This window comes from Lagopus muta, chromosome 15, assembly GCF_023343835.1.
Source record: "Lagopus muta isolate bLagMut1 chromosome 15, bLagMut1 primary, whole genome shotgun sequence".
NCBI classification, from domain to species: Eukaryota; Metazoa; Chordata; class Aves; order Galliformes; family Phasianidae; genus Lagopus; species Lagopus muta.
In genome coordinates, this window is record NC_064447.1 from 8,965,232 (window position 1) to 8,981,038 (window position 15,807).

The 15,807-nt window shown below is 47.4% G+C and overlaps 1 protein-coding gene across 4 annotated transcripts in view; it reads left to right on the forward strand.

The window, feature by feature from the left end:
• The window catches only part of PKD1 (polycystin 1, transient receptor potential channel interacting), an 85,927-nt gene that overhangs the window by 39,638 nt on the left and 30,482 nt on the right, over positions 1 to 15,807 (forward strand). For all 4 annotated transcript variants that reach the window (XM_048962382.1, XM_048962383.1, XM_048962384.1 and 1 more), the window contains 9 exons: positions 3,257 to 3,471; positions 4,810 to 4,922; positions 5,005 to 5,131; positions 6,738 to 7,015; positions 7,517 to 8,266; positions 9,353 to 9,484; positions 10,486 to 10,661; positions 11,074 to 11,207; positions 11,519 to 15,141. In XM_048962382.1, the coding sequence (XP_048818339.1) occupies positions 3,257 to 3,471; positions 4,810 to 4,922; positions 5,005 to 5,131; positions 6,738 to 7,015; positions 7,517 to 8,266; positions 9,353 to 9,484; positions 10,486 to 10,661; positions 11,074 to 11,207; positions 11,519 to 15,141 (5,548 nt within the window). The remainder of the gene's footprint in view (positions 1 to 3,256; positions 3,472 to 4,809; positions 4,923 to 5,004; positions 5,132 to 6,737; positions 7,016 to 7,516; positions 8,267 to 9,352; positions 9,485 to 10,485; positions 10,662 to 11,073; positions 11,208 to 11,518; positions 15,142 to 15,807) is intronic.

The window sequence follows — 15,807 nt, forward strand, 5'->3', positions numbered from 1 at the left end:
GCTGCCTGGCAGGGCTGGAAAGTGACCTTACAACGAGCTCTCTTGGTCAGCAGAGTCACAGCTGGATCATCTGGTGTGGGACACTGTGACATGGTATGGGACTAGCAGCTGCTCTTGCCAAGCACAAGCCAGTACTGTGATCCTGCCTGGGAATCTCACATCCTCCTGGACACACGATTGCAGCCTGCAGCCCAGACCACTTCCCCTCTCCTTTTGCATCCTGAGAAGGAGCAGTGCTCCTCTCTGGCCCCAGAAACATCTGTTACACATCAGGACTCGGACTCTAATAAATAGACAGCAGAGAAGTGTCAGCCTTTGGTTATATGGGCTTCTCCAAGTGCCCTTTATGCAACCAACCAGCATGTGGAGAAAGCGAACAGGAAAGCTAGTAGGGCCTGGCAAGGTTTTGTCAGCGCTCTCAGGTGCAGAGGTTGGAGATGGCCACATAATAAATGTGACCCAGAAATTACTCGTGAAAGGAGTAGCTGCTGTGATATTGTCTTTGAATGGGCCTGCTTGAGAACTGACAGCCCTTCTTGCCAAGAGTGCGTCCTTGCCTTGTTCCCTTTGCACTGAGCTCTGTGCTGAGATCACAAATGTGATCCCTGCTCTGGAGAAGAGAAGTCTGTCCTGGCCACTCGGTGCGCTGATTTATCAGGCGTTGCGTGCAAGGTTTTTGATGGACTGCAGCACAAGGAAATCATGAGACCTCAGAAGAGAACGAGCCGCCCAAGCTGTTTCCCAGCTGCTGCCCCACGTTGTTCTCTTTCTCAGTCCCCTTTATTTCGTCTATTTATTTTATTAATCCATTCAGATAAACATGAATGAGACAGTTCCAGGATGCGATTTCCCTGGTGATAAAAGACAAATCAAGCAAGCCGCAGGTTTTTGGAACATGAAGAATCCATAGTTTCTTGTGGGAAAATGGCAGAAGCAGAAGTCTGTTTCCCATTAGAGCACGCACCGCAAGGACTGCTCTCTTTTCTCCTTTGCTCCTATTGCTTGGTGACTTCCCCAGGAGCAGTACATGCTGAACTGATCCCTTCTCCTCCTCCAGGAGCAGAGTGCTCCAAGTCCACACCCCTCATGGGACCCTATCTTCCCCTTGGTGTGCAGAGAACCCCTCTCCCCTTTCAGGCCTCCTCAGACTTTGTTCTCATCCTGCTTCCCCAAGGGAGGCAGCTTGTTCCTTCCTTAGAGGAACACCCACACTTTCCTTCAAAGAAGGGTGTTGCCCTCTCCATTGAGCCCCCTTGTTCCTCTCTGCAAGGTAATGTGCCAGCCCATGGGGCAAGGATGGGAAGCAATCCAGACAGCCTTTTTCTTTTTTTTTTTTTTTGTTTTGTTTACTTGCACTTAGATCATAGCTGGAATTAGAAAAGGAAAAACTCTATTGGGTTTTACTGATGGCAGCAAGCAGGCGGTTTCCTAGGCCATTCTCCCTAATCCTCTGCCAGTGGTTCGGGAGCAGAGCACAGCAGTTATTTATTTTTTAATCTTATTTGCAATGAAAACTACTGATTCACAGAACAGCTATTTTTGTTGTCGTTTTTCAGCATGACCTCATTAATCATTTCATCCGGCATGAGCCTAGTGGTAGAGAGACACCAGTTGTCTCCCTTGTGTGCTCCTTCCAGAGCAGCTGTACCAGGCTATGCGTGCATCGGAGCAGAGGGGCACAGCAATGCGGAATGGGCTGAAGCATGCAGGAGGGACTGTGAGGAAGAAGCAGGGGGGTTCTGAAGGTTGCATGCTGAGGCTGTTCCCCCCAGAAGTTAATGTGGAACAAATGCCTCACTTTCTGCTGGGTGCGATTAGAAACAGTTGTCCAGGCTGTTTGTGGCTATGAAAGACCACTCAGCACTTTCCACCAGAATCTCTGCTGGGTTTCAGCCAGTTTCCAACTGTGGAAGGGACATGTCATTTTCCTAAAATGGTCCTGGCAGTTTCTCTTGTATATGGAGTTCTTTTCCCTGCAGAGTTTTGGCCACTGCTTCTTGCCCCCTGCTGCATTTCTGCTTTCAGAAGTGATTGAGCAGTTTATTATCTCCCAATGTCTGCATCGAAGGTCCCTCAAGTTGAGCAGAAGCTCCTATAACTGGCACTGTCTGAGGTTTAATCCTGCCCAGGTATTAGTTCCACTTGCAGTGGAGAATCAGCCAATGGCAAATTCCACAGGTCTCCAGAAACGAAACAAAAGCTTTCTGAAAGATGCATGTTTCTTCAGACAGTTGATTAGAATCATAACGTTCCTCTTAAGTCACAACAAAACGGGCTTAAAAGTATCTGTGAAGGTCACAGTTTAAACTCTAATGCAGGCAGGCTATTTTAACAAACTACTCTTCTAACAGGGGGCCTGAGGTTCAAGTTAACCTGCTGATGCTTCTTAATTTGCAGATAATCCCACTCATCTGTGTTGTGCTGTGTTTGCTCAGCTATGGAAAACTGCTGTCAGCCCTTCCAGTCCCCATCCTTATGAGTGGGGAAACCAGGCTGTGACTTGATAAGGGCAAACAAACATCACGTTGCTTGAGAGAAGCTACTCTAGCCTGAGGAAGCAGATGTGTGCTACTGGAAGGAGTCCTGGGAAGTTCTCAGACAAAACCTCATGACTCTTACATCCAGTTCTCACGTTCCAGTAGCCTCCTCTGATACTTTGTGCTGTCCCAGTTGTGGCTGAGATGAATCAGTGCTTACAAGTTTGTCATGAGTTCTGTGGTGCTGATGGAGCCTTGGGTCATCTTGTAACCTGAGTGAGCAACCTGCACTTTGGGAATGGAGTGACTCAACCTGAAGACCAAGAGCAGAGATTTCCAAGGGTCTGAATCAGCTGCACAGTGATCCCCACGAGCTCTTTCTCCTTCCCAGCTCTGTTTCACTGTAGCATATTGTACTGTTGGCGTTGACGGCTCTATCCAGATCCTTTTGGTGCAGCTCTCTCCTCAGTACATCAGAGGGCAGTTGGCTTTCTGTACCTGTAGATCAGAGGTCAGTTTGTAGAAAGGAGGACGGTGTACCATCTGGTGGCAAAATTTATTCTGAAATCTTTTAGTAACTAGAAGACTCCTTTAAATGCAGCCTGTGACACCCGGATGGAGCTGTTGTTAAGATTATTATTTTCATAGAGAACCATAGATGGCATCTGTCCCAGATCTTTCTAATACTCGTGATTTCCTGAAATCCACCCCCTTTTTTTATTTCTTTTTCTTCTTCTTCTTTTTTTTTTTTTTTTTTTTTTTTTTTTTTTTTTTTGAAGGAGCCTTGATGTCTGGATTGGATTCAATGATTTTGCAAGCACTGAAGCACAGCAAAGAGGCGAAGGATTTAATATAGAGAGCTGTCAGAACTGGCTTCCAGGAGAACCCCATCCATCAAATGCTGATCACTGTGTCCGGATGGGCCCAACAGGCCAGTGTAACACAGACCTGTGCATGGCCAAGCACAGCTATGTGTGCGAGTACAAGCCAAAAGGTGGGCTCTGCTTCTCTCCTGCTCTCAGCTGGCATTGTGGGCAGGCAGGTCTGTTGGCATGTGCCATGGAAAAACAGGGCTGTGAGGTGATGCTTGTCCAAACCATTGCCCCAGTCGAGTGGGACCAGCAGCAACCGCAATATTCCCATTGTGAAGAATTTGGCCCACCCCAATCTTTGCTGTCAGTGTAAATGGAGAAAGGAGTGAAGCTTTGATGCAGAGCTTTGGAAAGAGCATCCCTCTGTTATTTGAGGAGTCTATGCTGCTGCATAGGTCAGAGCTGCTGTACTGCCATGATGTCTTCTGCTGTCTTTCTGTGGTATCTTGCAATCTGTGGGTTGTTGGGGTATTGTGATTTAAGAGACTGTAGGGCCTCGAGGATTATTATGTGAGCTTTTAAGTGGTGTATAATATGGTGTGCAGATGTATACAGCATCCCAAATCTGGTTTGGGAGATACAGAATAATAGAAAATTAGAAGCTAAGAATAGAATTGGAAGAATTAGAAGTTAAGAATAGAAGTTAAGTTGGGTTTAAAACAAAGGGTCAGTTTTGGTCCTCTAAATTAAGGCCGAAAGAGATATATCAGCATCTGTTAACCTCTTGGTCAACATCAACCTACTTTCCTCATCTGGCCCTGTGCAATTTGGTAAAAGGGCTGTTTCCAGAGATAGATGGTGCAAGTGTTGGTCTGTTGCACTGCTTTGAGAAGGACCCTATTTCAGGGAGGCTGTTAGGAGAAAAGTCAGTTCCTGCATATTGGGCAGCCACTTCCCCAGTACAGCAAGGTGTATGGAAAATACATTCCCACCTTCCAGAAAACTAATGCAGCAGGGGGATGTCATGAGTAAGAAGAAGTAGGAAGAACAGTGAATACAGGGTGTGATTTAGGTAAGAAGGAAAAGCCAGATCTGGGAAGACAGCCCACTGGCCCTGGTGTGAGGAACAGCATCAGCTGGTTGTGCTCAGTCCCCAGAACCTGACCTGACTGTGATGGAACCAGAGCTGTTTGCCAGGTGATGGAAACCAGCTGGCCCTGGCCACATTTCCCATGAGGTCCAGGAGGACAGGGGATATGGGGAGTGCATTGAAAGCAAATTATGGGGTGTTGGCATTGCTCCTAGTAGTTAAAGTTGCTGCTTATACCTGTAAGAAGATGGTATTTGCAGCATTACAGCAATTGCGTCTCTATTAAAGTTCTAGTTACAGGTTTTTGAGTGGACCAAGCCCTGCTTTAGTTCTGTTGTGTGGAATAAACAAACATGAGCATCATGGGGAGGATAGCTTCAGGCCCTGGTGAGTCTCATGGGCTTTCTTCAAATACTTCCTTTGCAAACAGGAGTTCTCTTAAATGCTGAAAACTTCTTTGTGGGAGACCCTGTGTTTGACACACACGTGGCTGCAAAAACCATGATGGAAGATACGCTGTCATCTCCACTGCAAGCTGTGGAGGTAAGCTGGATTTGCTCATCCTGCTGCTGCAGGGAGAGTCCTGGAAGATGCAGATAGGTGAGAGCTTGGCTTTACTTTGCAGGTGATGGTGTTCCCTGAGCTGGCATTCAGGCATGAGGGATATTTGTCTGCCCTGGAGTTTGTGACACAGGAGCTGCATCAGCCCGTTCAAATGAGGTTTCAGGTGCATAGACCAGTGGATGGAAAAGGTGAGGCATCTCTTCTTAATGCTTTTGGTATCATTAGAGCAGGTGCTCCGAGGGCCATGTCAATCTGAATGTGTGTGGCTCTGTCTTTAAGCAAAAACTTTGAAGCCCTAAAGAATTAGAGATTTGGTTCTGTGTTTTGAAAAGTCTCAAGTGCAGAATCTGTGGGTGTAGTTGGACAGCCTGAGATTGCTTTTTAGAAGTAGGTGTCCTGGAGAACTGAACAGGGGGAGAAGCTGAGTGGATGAACTTTACATCAGCCTGACAGTTTAGAAAGGGACAGAGCCACAATTGCGTGGAACAAAGCCAGAGATCAAAGCTGTTCTGTTGCAGCCAACCAGCACAGCTGAAGAAGAGGTTTCTGGATGGAGAGGTGGTCCTAGAAAAGTAATGAGCTGTGAATGGCTGATGGTTCATGACCAGTATGCAACTAAATAATGACTCTTCGTCAGTTATGGTAGTCTGGTTAGTCTAGGTGGGTTAACAGTGGGGATTGCAGATTTGTGACCTGCATCTGTGACAGTGTTGGTACAGAGGGACAAATTCCCCTTGGCTGCTAGCTGAGTGCATTGCTGGAAGTGTCTCCTCTCCCATTGCTTCTGTGACCGAAATCTTAAAACAGAGGAACACTTTTCTTCTTCAGAAGCTCTGGGTTATATCCAGTTTTCCTCATGGCTATCACTAGTTAGCCTCTCCTGCTCTCCTGGGCCTTTGTGTGACAACAGGTTCAGGCACATTTATCCACCTGCTCTGACTTAAAGCAGAATGTTTGAATCAGACATCAAATGCAGAGGTGATAGTTATAGAAATACAGGACCTTGTGTTTCTCTGTTTAGTTTAAGCTGACCAGCACCTGCAACTTAAGAATGATACTTCTTCCCCACAAAGATCCCAAGTAGTTCCTTATGGCAATGTTACCTGTCTCCACGCATCAAGAATAATGAGAGTGTTTGAAACGTGTGTAGAAGGAAATTAACCTTCTGAGCTATACTTCTATGCTTTGGGAGGACATAATACGTCTAAAGGGAATGTGTGCTGGTCCATCTGGCCCCACAGGTTAATGAGTAAGAATATTTTCTTGAGCCCATTTGTTCCTGATGGATGAGATGATCTAATAAGCCTTGTATTCCTTGTACAACAGCTCAATACTCACAATTTTGGCAACAATTAACTTTGCTGCAGATTTTTTGCTATAGCCATATAGTTGGCTGGTTACAAAAGGGTATTTTTTGACACTGATACTTTAACATGGAAACAGTAATTTAAGAAAAGTTACTTAATGTGTTTTCAATGTCAAAGCCAGCTCTGCTTTTGCTTGGACTAGCTTTCACTTGAACACAGATCTCTCTTAGATTGCAAATTGGCGCATTCTCCCTGGAAAAGAGACTAACTTTGTTTTTAACAAACTCTGTGCCTTTGTGAAATTTTCCAATAAAACAGGACTCTTCTGACTTGCATAGCACCATGATGCATTGCAGTTGCAGCACTGATGATGAAGTCATCATCAGTCACAGGGAGAAGAATATGGTGAATTTGGAGCTGAATAGAATTGCACTATAAGTATTGCCTGTTAAAATGGTAATCTTTGCTTTCTCTTCACCTCTTCCAGAGTACCAGGAGGGACAAAATGCTACAGAACCATTTCCTACTTCACAGGACGATGGGAACTATACTCTAGTTGAATGTCCTTCTGGCTTCCAGTGGTGTCATTTGACTAATTTGTGCTCATCAGCAAACAACTGCTGCAACGCGACAGAGTGTATCAACAGTTCTTTTGCCAGCAGCCCTATCCCTGCATCCCCTCAGCACAATGGCAGCCAGCTCAGCTACGAACTCATCAAGGAATTTCTCTTTACAATACCAGCTGGCCCTTCTTCCCCTTATCTGGTCAGTCTTTATTAGCTGCTGTAACTAGTGAGTAGGTGGGGCAGTTATCTCTGAATGCTTTGGGCAAATTAAGAATTTATCCCAGTCTGCAGATGGAGAAGCTGAAGTCCATTCAGATGAAATGGCTTACCCAGGGAATACTTAGCAGGCCTGGCACAGAGCTCATGCCACCGCTTTCTGTCTTCTTTTCTGTAAGCTGCAAACTCCCTGTGGTAACAACAGTAGTACAGTTAGGCAAAAGACTGTGCAGATGCTCTGGGCTATTCCCATTGCACTTGAGAAGTGGAGATAGAGCATAAAGCTGTCTTCCATGTTAGAACACTTGGTTCAAAGTGGCCAAGGAGAGCAGAATGGTGAATTGTTTCTGCATGCAGTGTTTGGATCTGTGGCTTTTCTGTGAGTTTCCTCTTGGCCGTAGATCCAGCTTTGCCCAGGCAAGAGTTGGGTGCTGAGTGCTCTGAAGTTCATGCAGCAAACCAAAAATGTCTCCTCTCCCTGCAGGTCACATTCAGCAAAGATGATGTTTTTGTGAGGGCCATGGATGTCTTGAGTATCCAGCACAATGCAGGCGTGGGCTCATTCCTCCAGTGCCAACCAAGTACCACGTCCCCTTTCAGAACCAATTTTTTTAGAACAAACTCTTCGGATTGGGCACTTGGCCTCCCTGCCAGCTCCATCGGTGCCACCTGGATCCGTAACACTGTTTGCTCTCTCCGAGTTCTCTATGCCAAGGAGCAGCTGGTCCCAATAATCAACCCCCAGAACGCAGGGCTAGCGCATCCAGGACTTTACACAGTCAGCGCCAGCGTGGACAATGGGATCTTCAGTGCCAATCTGTCGTGCAATTTCTGGGTTGCTTCCCAGGTTTCAGGTCTGCGTGTTGTTCACCCAGTTCCTCAAGGTGGCAAGGTGTATGTACCATCCGACCACGTCACCCTGGTGGTCAAAATCTCCTCAGGAATGAATGCAACGGCACGCTGGCTGGGAGAAAACCACACCTTCCCCTTTGAAGGGGCCTGCCCACTGACTATTGCACCGCTGACATCAGACTGTGCCAGAGAGAACAATGACACCTGGTTTGCTATGGTCAGCTTGAGCGGCCTGAAGGAGGGGACAAATACCCATATACTTGTTGCAGAGAATGCCATCAGCTCCCAGAACATCACCGTCACAATAAAAGTGGAACAGCCTATCCGTGGGCTGAGGGCCACCCCAGACCCTGAGAGCAGAGTGCTGCTAAATACTAGAGTGGTGAGTAGTTACTGGTGCTTCTACTTAGTCATTTTTAGCCTTTACTGCTTGTGGTGTGGGTTTGACTCAAGAGGAGGACAAAGGCTCTGTTCCACACGGGGTCAGGGCGTAGCACTGCTTGCTGCTAAGTGCTGGCTCGTGAGCCATGTAGTCAGCACTGCTCTGGTACATGCATGTGGCAGAAACCACTCATGCTCTCTGGCAGGGAAGCAGCTCAGCTGTATGCTCACTTTAATTCCCTCAGAGGTAAGGCAGCGCTTCCAGCAAAGGCAATACTGGCTTTTCATTTTCCCAGGGATTTGATTGGAAAACTGATGCATTTATCAGAGGCCAGTGCTTACCTTGTTTTGATTTGTCAAGGTACTTCATTCCTTTAGCCATTTTGATTTGCTCTACTGAATCTTTACACCAGCTGACGGAAGCTAGAGACATGTTTCATCCATCCATCAGGGGCTTGGACTTGCTCTGATGTCTTCGGTCTTTTTTTCCCTTCAAATTCCTCATCCCCAGAACTACAGCCAAGCCCTCAGAACCTGTTTAAAAACTGCCCGTCATTATCTGTGAAGCACTGTGTTCAGTTTCTGGCTGCTTATGGCAGAACTCTGTGCCTGCAATTCCTGTTAAGTCTCACACTCCCTGCTCAGGAGGCACTGTAGGAGTAAGGCACTGTTTGGTGCAAGGCAACTATTTTTGTTTTTGGGACAGGCAGCATCTATGGACTAGGGGCAGAGATTGAGTTTGCAGGTGTAGGTAAAGCTGAGCTATTTCTGCAAAGATTTCAGAAAGTTTTCTAGCCAGCAAGAAAGAGACCTGATCAGAAGAGCAGAGCACTAGGATGTGGGAGCAAGAAATACAGCTTTTGCTCCCAGCTTTGTTTTTGGTTTATGGAGTCGGGATCTGCATTGCTCTGTCAGTGGCAAAGCCACAGGTGATCCTGCACCTGTGTCATGCTCTGAGAGCACTGTCTTATGGGTGTGTGATGCCTCCCAGTCTGGCTCTGCTCCTTCTCCAGTCCATCTGGAGATCTGGGAAGCAGTGTGCATGCTTTTCCCTTGCACTAGTATAAAATGTCCTCATGCCTTTCAGAGCTATGTCCCTGTGATGGAAGCCGGGTCAGATGTGACTTTCCGATGGACGGTAGATGATAAACCATCTTTCACTTTTTACAATGTTGTCTTCAACGTTATCTACCAAAGCCCAGCTGTGTACAAGCTTTCGGTAAGCCGAAATACCATAATACCATTTTAATCCTGGGTTTCCATTTCATCCCACAAGCTAAGCAGGAAAAGGAGCAGGGAGAGAAGGCAGCAGAGCTTTCTGCAGACAGCCTGTCCCATTCAGGAGCTGTCAGTAGTGCAGGTCCATGCCGTGTGCTCCAGTTGAGTTGAGGAGATTTTCACTGTGCTCCTAACAAGCTCATCTGCTCTTCCTTGCAAATGCACATATTAAGTTTCTTCTTATGGCTTCCTTTCCTGCTGACTTCTCCGTCTTTCTTACCTTTGCCTTCTCCTTTTTTTCTCCATCTTCTCCTTTCTGATCACTGAACATCTGTCCTTATTCCTTCCCAGTAAGCATGAGGCAGTGAGCCCCACAGCAGGAGATGCGCATGCTGAACCATGCAGGGGTGGAATTCAAATGTAAGATCTTCATAGCCAAGACAGAGCTTCTGCCACGAGCTCTTCTGGTGTCTGTCCTGTCCACTTTCTTCTAGTGCAGTCAGGAACGCCAGAAGAAGGATAGAGCAAAAAGTACAGACAGAGGAAAGTGTCTCCTGTGGAACAGGAGTTTATCTCTGGCCAGAACACCTTTCTGGTTCTTGCTACGTACTGCCATGCAAAGTCTTGGTCTGGCTAAAGGCTGCTTAATATGTTTGTGAGTAGTGGCTGAAGAGACACCAGCCCTAGCTCCGAAGGCACATTTGCACTAATTTTCTGCGTACTGCACTATGCTGACAAGTCCTTCCTTGGACTAGTATAGCATCAAAAGTGTGGGTCTAGCAAGAGGTGGCTTTGCCAGATAGGTGACCTTCCAGTCTATGCTGCTTTCCAGAGCCTTTCAGGCTATTGCTTCTGCCTCCCTGTCCCACAGGCTACTCTTCTCTGGCCTAACCTGCTGCCTGCCTGGGGGGATCTCTTCCACGCGGTGAAGCCCCACTCTGAGGAGAGGGCATCATGGCAAGGAGATTCCAAGTGCGTTCTTTGTCCCACTGTCCTCCCCAGCTCACCGCCTCCAACCACGTCAGTAACTTTACAGTCAACTACAATGTCACAGTGGAGATGATGAATAAGATGAAGAACCTGACTGTGTTGGGCATCCCGCCGGTCCTCCCTCAGAACAGCACCGTGGAGTTTACAGCAAGAGTTCAGGTTGATTCAGCTGTGGATGCTATGTTCCTGTGAGTCCTTTGCAAGTTGCCTGAACGTAGGATCTTGCTGTGCATGGCTTACCAGCTTTCCTGTGTTATTTCTTTTCCCTGGGATAGTTGATTTCAAATGTCCGTTTCTTCATCTGCTGTCTGGGTAGTTCCTGGAAATCTGATTCAGTCTCACTGGTTGGGAACTGTACTTGAAGCCTGAAATAATTTTCTTTTAAAGGATTTCTATGTTGCTTCAATATTCACTATCTCTTCTTTTTAGCAGTGCTGTGCTCCTCTGACAGCCATGGCTCTGCAGCATTGGCATAGCTACTTCTTCGATATTTGGCGTTACACTTGCTGTGTTTTTGCTGAAAACCCTCACCTAATGCCTGAAAGACTCAGGCCTGGGGCTTTTGTGGTGTAGTGCAACGTGGTCTGTATGTTTCTCCAGGTGGGATTTTGGAGATGGCATCCAGGAGACATACCAGTTCACACCTCCCTACAACAAGTCTTTCCTTGTTCCTGATCCCAGTGTCCACGAGGTTATAATTGAGCACAATGTGTCACACATCTATGAATACCCAGGTAAGCTCAGGCTGGTTCTTTAGGGAAGAAAGAACTCAAATGTTTTTGTTTCAATATGTCACAAGGCATCTTCAAATGAAACAGTAGCTTTGAAGTCATTACGTTGTTCCTGAGCAAACTGCTACATGGCATGGCCTGGTGATTCCTGCATGTCCTGGAACAGAGGAGGGAAGCAGAGGGTGTGTGCAGTGCAGGAACAGAGCATCTCCCTGGAGCTGCCCCTCACATTCCCATTCTGCTGCGGCACTGAAAATGCTGTTGCACGAGCACTGCTATCATCACTGTTCTTTTTCTGTTCTTTTCCCATGCAGGTGATTACATCCTGGTGGTTCAAGTGTCAAATCAGTTTGAGAACCTCACCTGCTTGACCCCAGTTAGCGTCCACAGTTATTTGGTTGATGTGCAAATAGAAACAGTGAAGGATGTTTTAGTTGTAAACCGTTCAGTCACTTTCAGAGCCATTCCACTGCCATCTCCCTATGGTGTCTTGTACACCTGGGACTTTGGGGATGGGTCCCCACTGGTGACAGAGAGCCAGTCTACGGTGACGTACAGCTACTCCAGCAGGGGGGTATACAATATCACTGTGTCAGCAAACAACACCGTAAGCAGCGTGGAGACAGTTGAGTGTTACCAGGTGTTTGAAGAGATAACTGGGCTCCGTGTTTCAGCAGATGAGGTGGCAGAGGTGGGTGCAACTGTAACCCTTAATGCTTCAGTGCAGACTGGAGACAGTATCACCTGGATATTTGATATGGGGGATGGGACGGTGCTGAGGAGTCAGGTGCCAGTGGTGGAACACGTGTACACAAAGGACATCAACTGCACTGTGAACGTGACAGCTGTGAATCCTGTGAACTCCGTCTCCCATACTGTTCCTGTTTGGATATTTGTCCTGGAAGTACTCAAAATAGACCCTACTTCTTGCATTCTTGAGCACCCAGATGTGCAGCTCACTGCATACGTGACGGGGAATCCCAGTGAATACATCTTTGATTGGACCTTTGGAGATGGCTCATCCAACGTCACGATCAGTGGGGACCCTGTAGTGATGCACAACTTCACACGAAGTGGGACATTCCCATTGTCCCTGACTCTCTCAAGCAGGTTTAACAAGGCTCATTATTTCACCAGTGTCTGTGTGGAGCCGGAGATAGTCAATGTCACGCTCCTCCCTTCCAAGCAGTTTGTGAGGCTTGGTGAGGAGTGCAGCTTTCAGGTCAGTGCTATGCCCCTCTACCAGTACCGATACCGCTGGGATTTTGGCAACAATGAGTCCACGAGGTCGAGTGGAACTGAAGTGAGCTACAACTACAAGAGCACAGGGGTCTTCCTGGTTACAGTGACCGTCTCCAACAATGTCTCTTTCAACAATGACACGGCGTTTGTGGAAGTCCAGGAGCCAGTTGGGGTAGCAAAGATTGAATATAACGGGACGAAGGTTTTAGAGCTGAACCAGATCTACCTGTTCTCTGCCAGCATGAATGGAACCAAAGTGAATTACTTTTGGGACTTTGGAGATGGCATTACCCAGCCTGGTCAGATCACTACCCACTCCTACAACAATACTGGCCATTACACTATTAGTGTGACAGGCCAGAATGATGTGAGCACTAATGAAACCAGGATGGACGTCACAGTGAAACATCGGCTACATGGGATTACCATCAATGCCAGCAGGACAATTGTGCCTTTAAATGGTTCAGTGAGTTTTGTGGCCACGCTTGCAGCTGGCAGTGCCATCCGCTACTCTTGGATCCTCTGTGACCGGTGCACTCCTATCCAAGGCTCCTCCACAATTTCCTACACCTTCCGCTCCGTGGGCACATTCAATGTCATTGTGACTGCAGAGAATGAGATCAGCTCATTGCAGGACAGTATCTACGTCTACGTCTTGGAACAGATTGAAGGCCTGCAGGTGGTTAGCAGTGACCTGGTGGAGGATCTCTATTTCCCAACTAACAAAACACTCCATCTGCATGCGGTAGTGAGAGAGGGAACAAACATTTCTTATAGCTGGATAGCCCAAAAAGATGGCAATGCTGTGCAGACATCCACTGGGAAAACCTTCTCCTTGAATGTCTTAGAAGCCGGAAACTACACTGTCTATCTGAAAGCTACTAACATGCTGGGATGCGCAACTGCCAACAAGACGTTGGAATTCATTGAAAGCCTTGGTCTTCTAAAGCCATATGCCTTCCCCAACCCAGTTGCTGTTAATACATCTGTTAACATTAGTGCCACCGTAACCAGCGGCACTGGTATCATGTATATTTGGTACCTGGAGGATGGCTTCTCTCCTGTTACATCTGAATCCTTTATCATACATTCCTTCCAAAGCCCTGGAACTATGGAGGTTGTAATTGGAGCAGAAAACAAGCTGGATTCAACGAATGCAACAATTAATATCTATGTAGAGGAGGTCATAGAGGAACTGAGTATAGGGACTGCAGAACTGGACTGTAGGTATGTCTCATCAGGCTCCACTGTGGTCTTTGAAGGAGAGCTGCAGAAGGGAACTGAAGTGACGTGGCTTTGGGAGGTACCGAATGGCACACTGACAGGCCAATCCGTGGCAGTCATGTTCCCCACAGCAGGGTTTTACACAGTCTATCTAAATGCATCAAATGACATCAGCTGGGCTGTAGCCAGCAGGAATATCTCTGTGCTTGACAGGATTCAAGGACTGGAAGTTATTGCCAGCAAGAAGGTGGTAGAGCCAGGTGAGCAGGTCACCTTTGTGATCAGGATGTCGTCGGGTACCTCTGTGAGTTACTTGGTGAGCATAAGTGGGGACTATTCCGTAGTGCTCAATGGGTCCAAGTACACGCATGAGTTCACCAAGAGTGGCGACTATCTGGTGACAGTGACAGTGCAAAACCAAATCAGTATTGCTCATGCCCAGGTGCTCATCTCGGTTCTGGAGGCCGTCCGCGATATCAGGCTCCTAAACTGCTGTGAGCGAGGCATTCCCACGGGTATGGAGAAGAGCTTCAGTGCCCAGGTGGGGAGCGGCTCTCGGGTGTTGTTCTCCTGGCAGTTCTCCCTGTGGAAGGAGCAGGGCCGCTCCGTGGTCACTGCAGCAGGAGAAAGTGTTTCCTACACTCCAGAAGCTGCAGGGCTGCTTGAGATTCACCTCAGGGCCTTCAATGACCTGGGAGGTATCAATATCACCAGAACCATCCAGGTCCAAGACCCAATACTCCAAGTCTCCCTCACTGCCTCCAACGCCTTTGTCAATAGGACAGCGCTGTTTGAAGCATCAGTGATGCCCAGTGGCAGGGGTGTTGAGTTCCTGTGGACCTTTGGGGATGGCTCTTCCACTCAAATGACCAGGGTTGCAGTGGCCAACTATTCTTACCTGAGCCCTGGGGATTACCTGGTGGAGGTGAATGCCACCAACCTCATCAGCTTCTTCATAGCCCAACTCACTGTCACCGTCAAGGTGCTGGAATGTGAGGAGCCAGAGGTGGAGCTGGCCTTGCCCCCTCAAGTGGTGATGAAGCGGTCCCAGAGGAATTACCTAGAGGCACAGCTCGACCTGCGGGGATGCATCAAGTATCAGACAGAGCACCTATGGGAGATATACCGAGCACCCAGCTGTCTGCACCTGGATGACTCCAGCAGGATCCATCTGCCAAACGTTGATGTGAACAGGCCGCAGCTTGTTATACCAAAGCTTGCCCTGGAAGTTGGGAGCTACTGCTTTGTCTTCATTGTCTCCTTTGGAGATACTCCACTGTCCAAAAGCATCTTCGCCAATGTGACCATGATACCGAGTAAGCTGGTCCCAATCATTGATGGGGGGTCATACCGTGTATGGTCCAACACTCAAGACTTAATCTTGGATGGGGAGAAATCCTATGACCCAAACTTGGATGATGGTGAACAGACTCCGTTGTTTTACCAGTGGTCTTGTACGTTCTCCTCCAAGGTAAGAGCATTTTTTGCACAGCCACAGAGGTGATCATTTGGGAGTTCTGGCTGCGTGTCAGCTTCAGTATGTATGTGTTAGCATCTGTATTGAAATAGTGTCAATGGGAGCTATTGTGAGCATCTTTAACAAAGCTGCTTGGGAAGAAGGGTTGCAAATATTACCCAATTTCCAGCTCAGAGCAGTGGTACAGAAGTTTTTGTGAGGAGCTGTGCAATGCAGCCCACTGTAGTTCAGCATTGCACACCCTCCCTGTGTGCTTCAGAAACATTTGCACTGGAAGCCAGAGGCATTCACTTTGCTGCTTCCTTTGTTCTTGGCTTCTGCTTCAGGTTCAGTGTAACATCTTCCATAACCTGAAGGAATCACAGAGCTGCTGACTGCTGTCCAAAGGGTGGAGGACTCTGGTCTCTTTTCTGTGAACAGTTAGATGTCTGATAGCAACAGTTAGACTTTAGAGGAGTAGGCACAAGCCAAAACATCATGCCTGTCACCCTCACACTGAGGTGATGTGATGCTGTAGTGGATAAGGGGCAGGGGAGTTGTGCCCTTCACGTTTGCATGGGCGATTCTCATCGGGAGAATATTTTAACTGAATGCAGGATTATTTTCCTTGGACAAGATTATTGTTTTCTATCTTTACAAAGTGAAAATATGTGAAATATG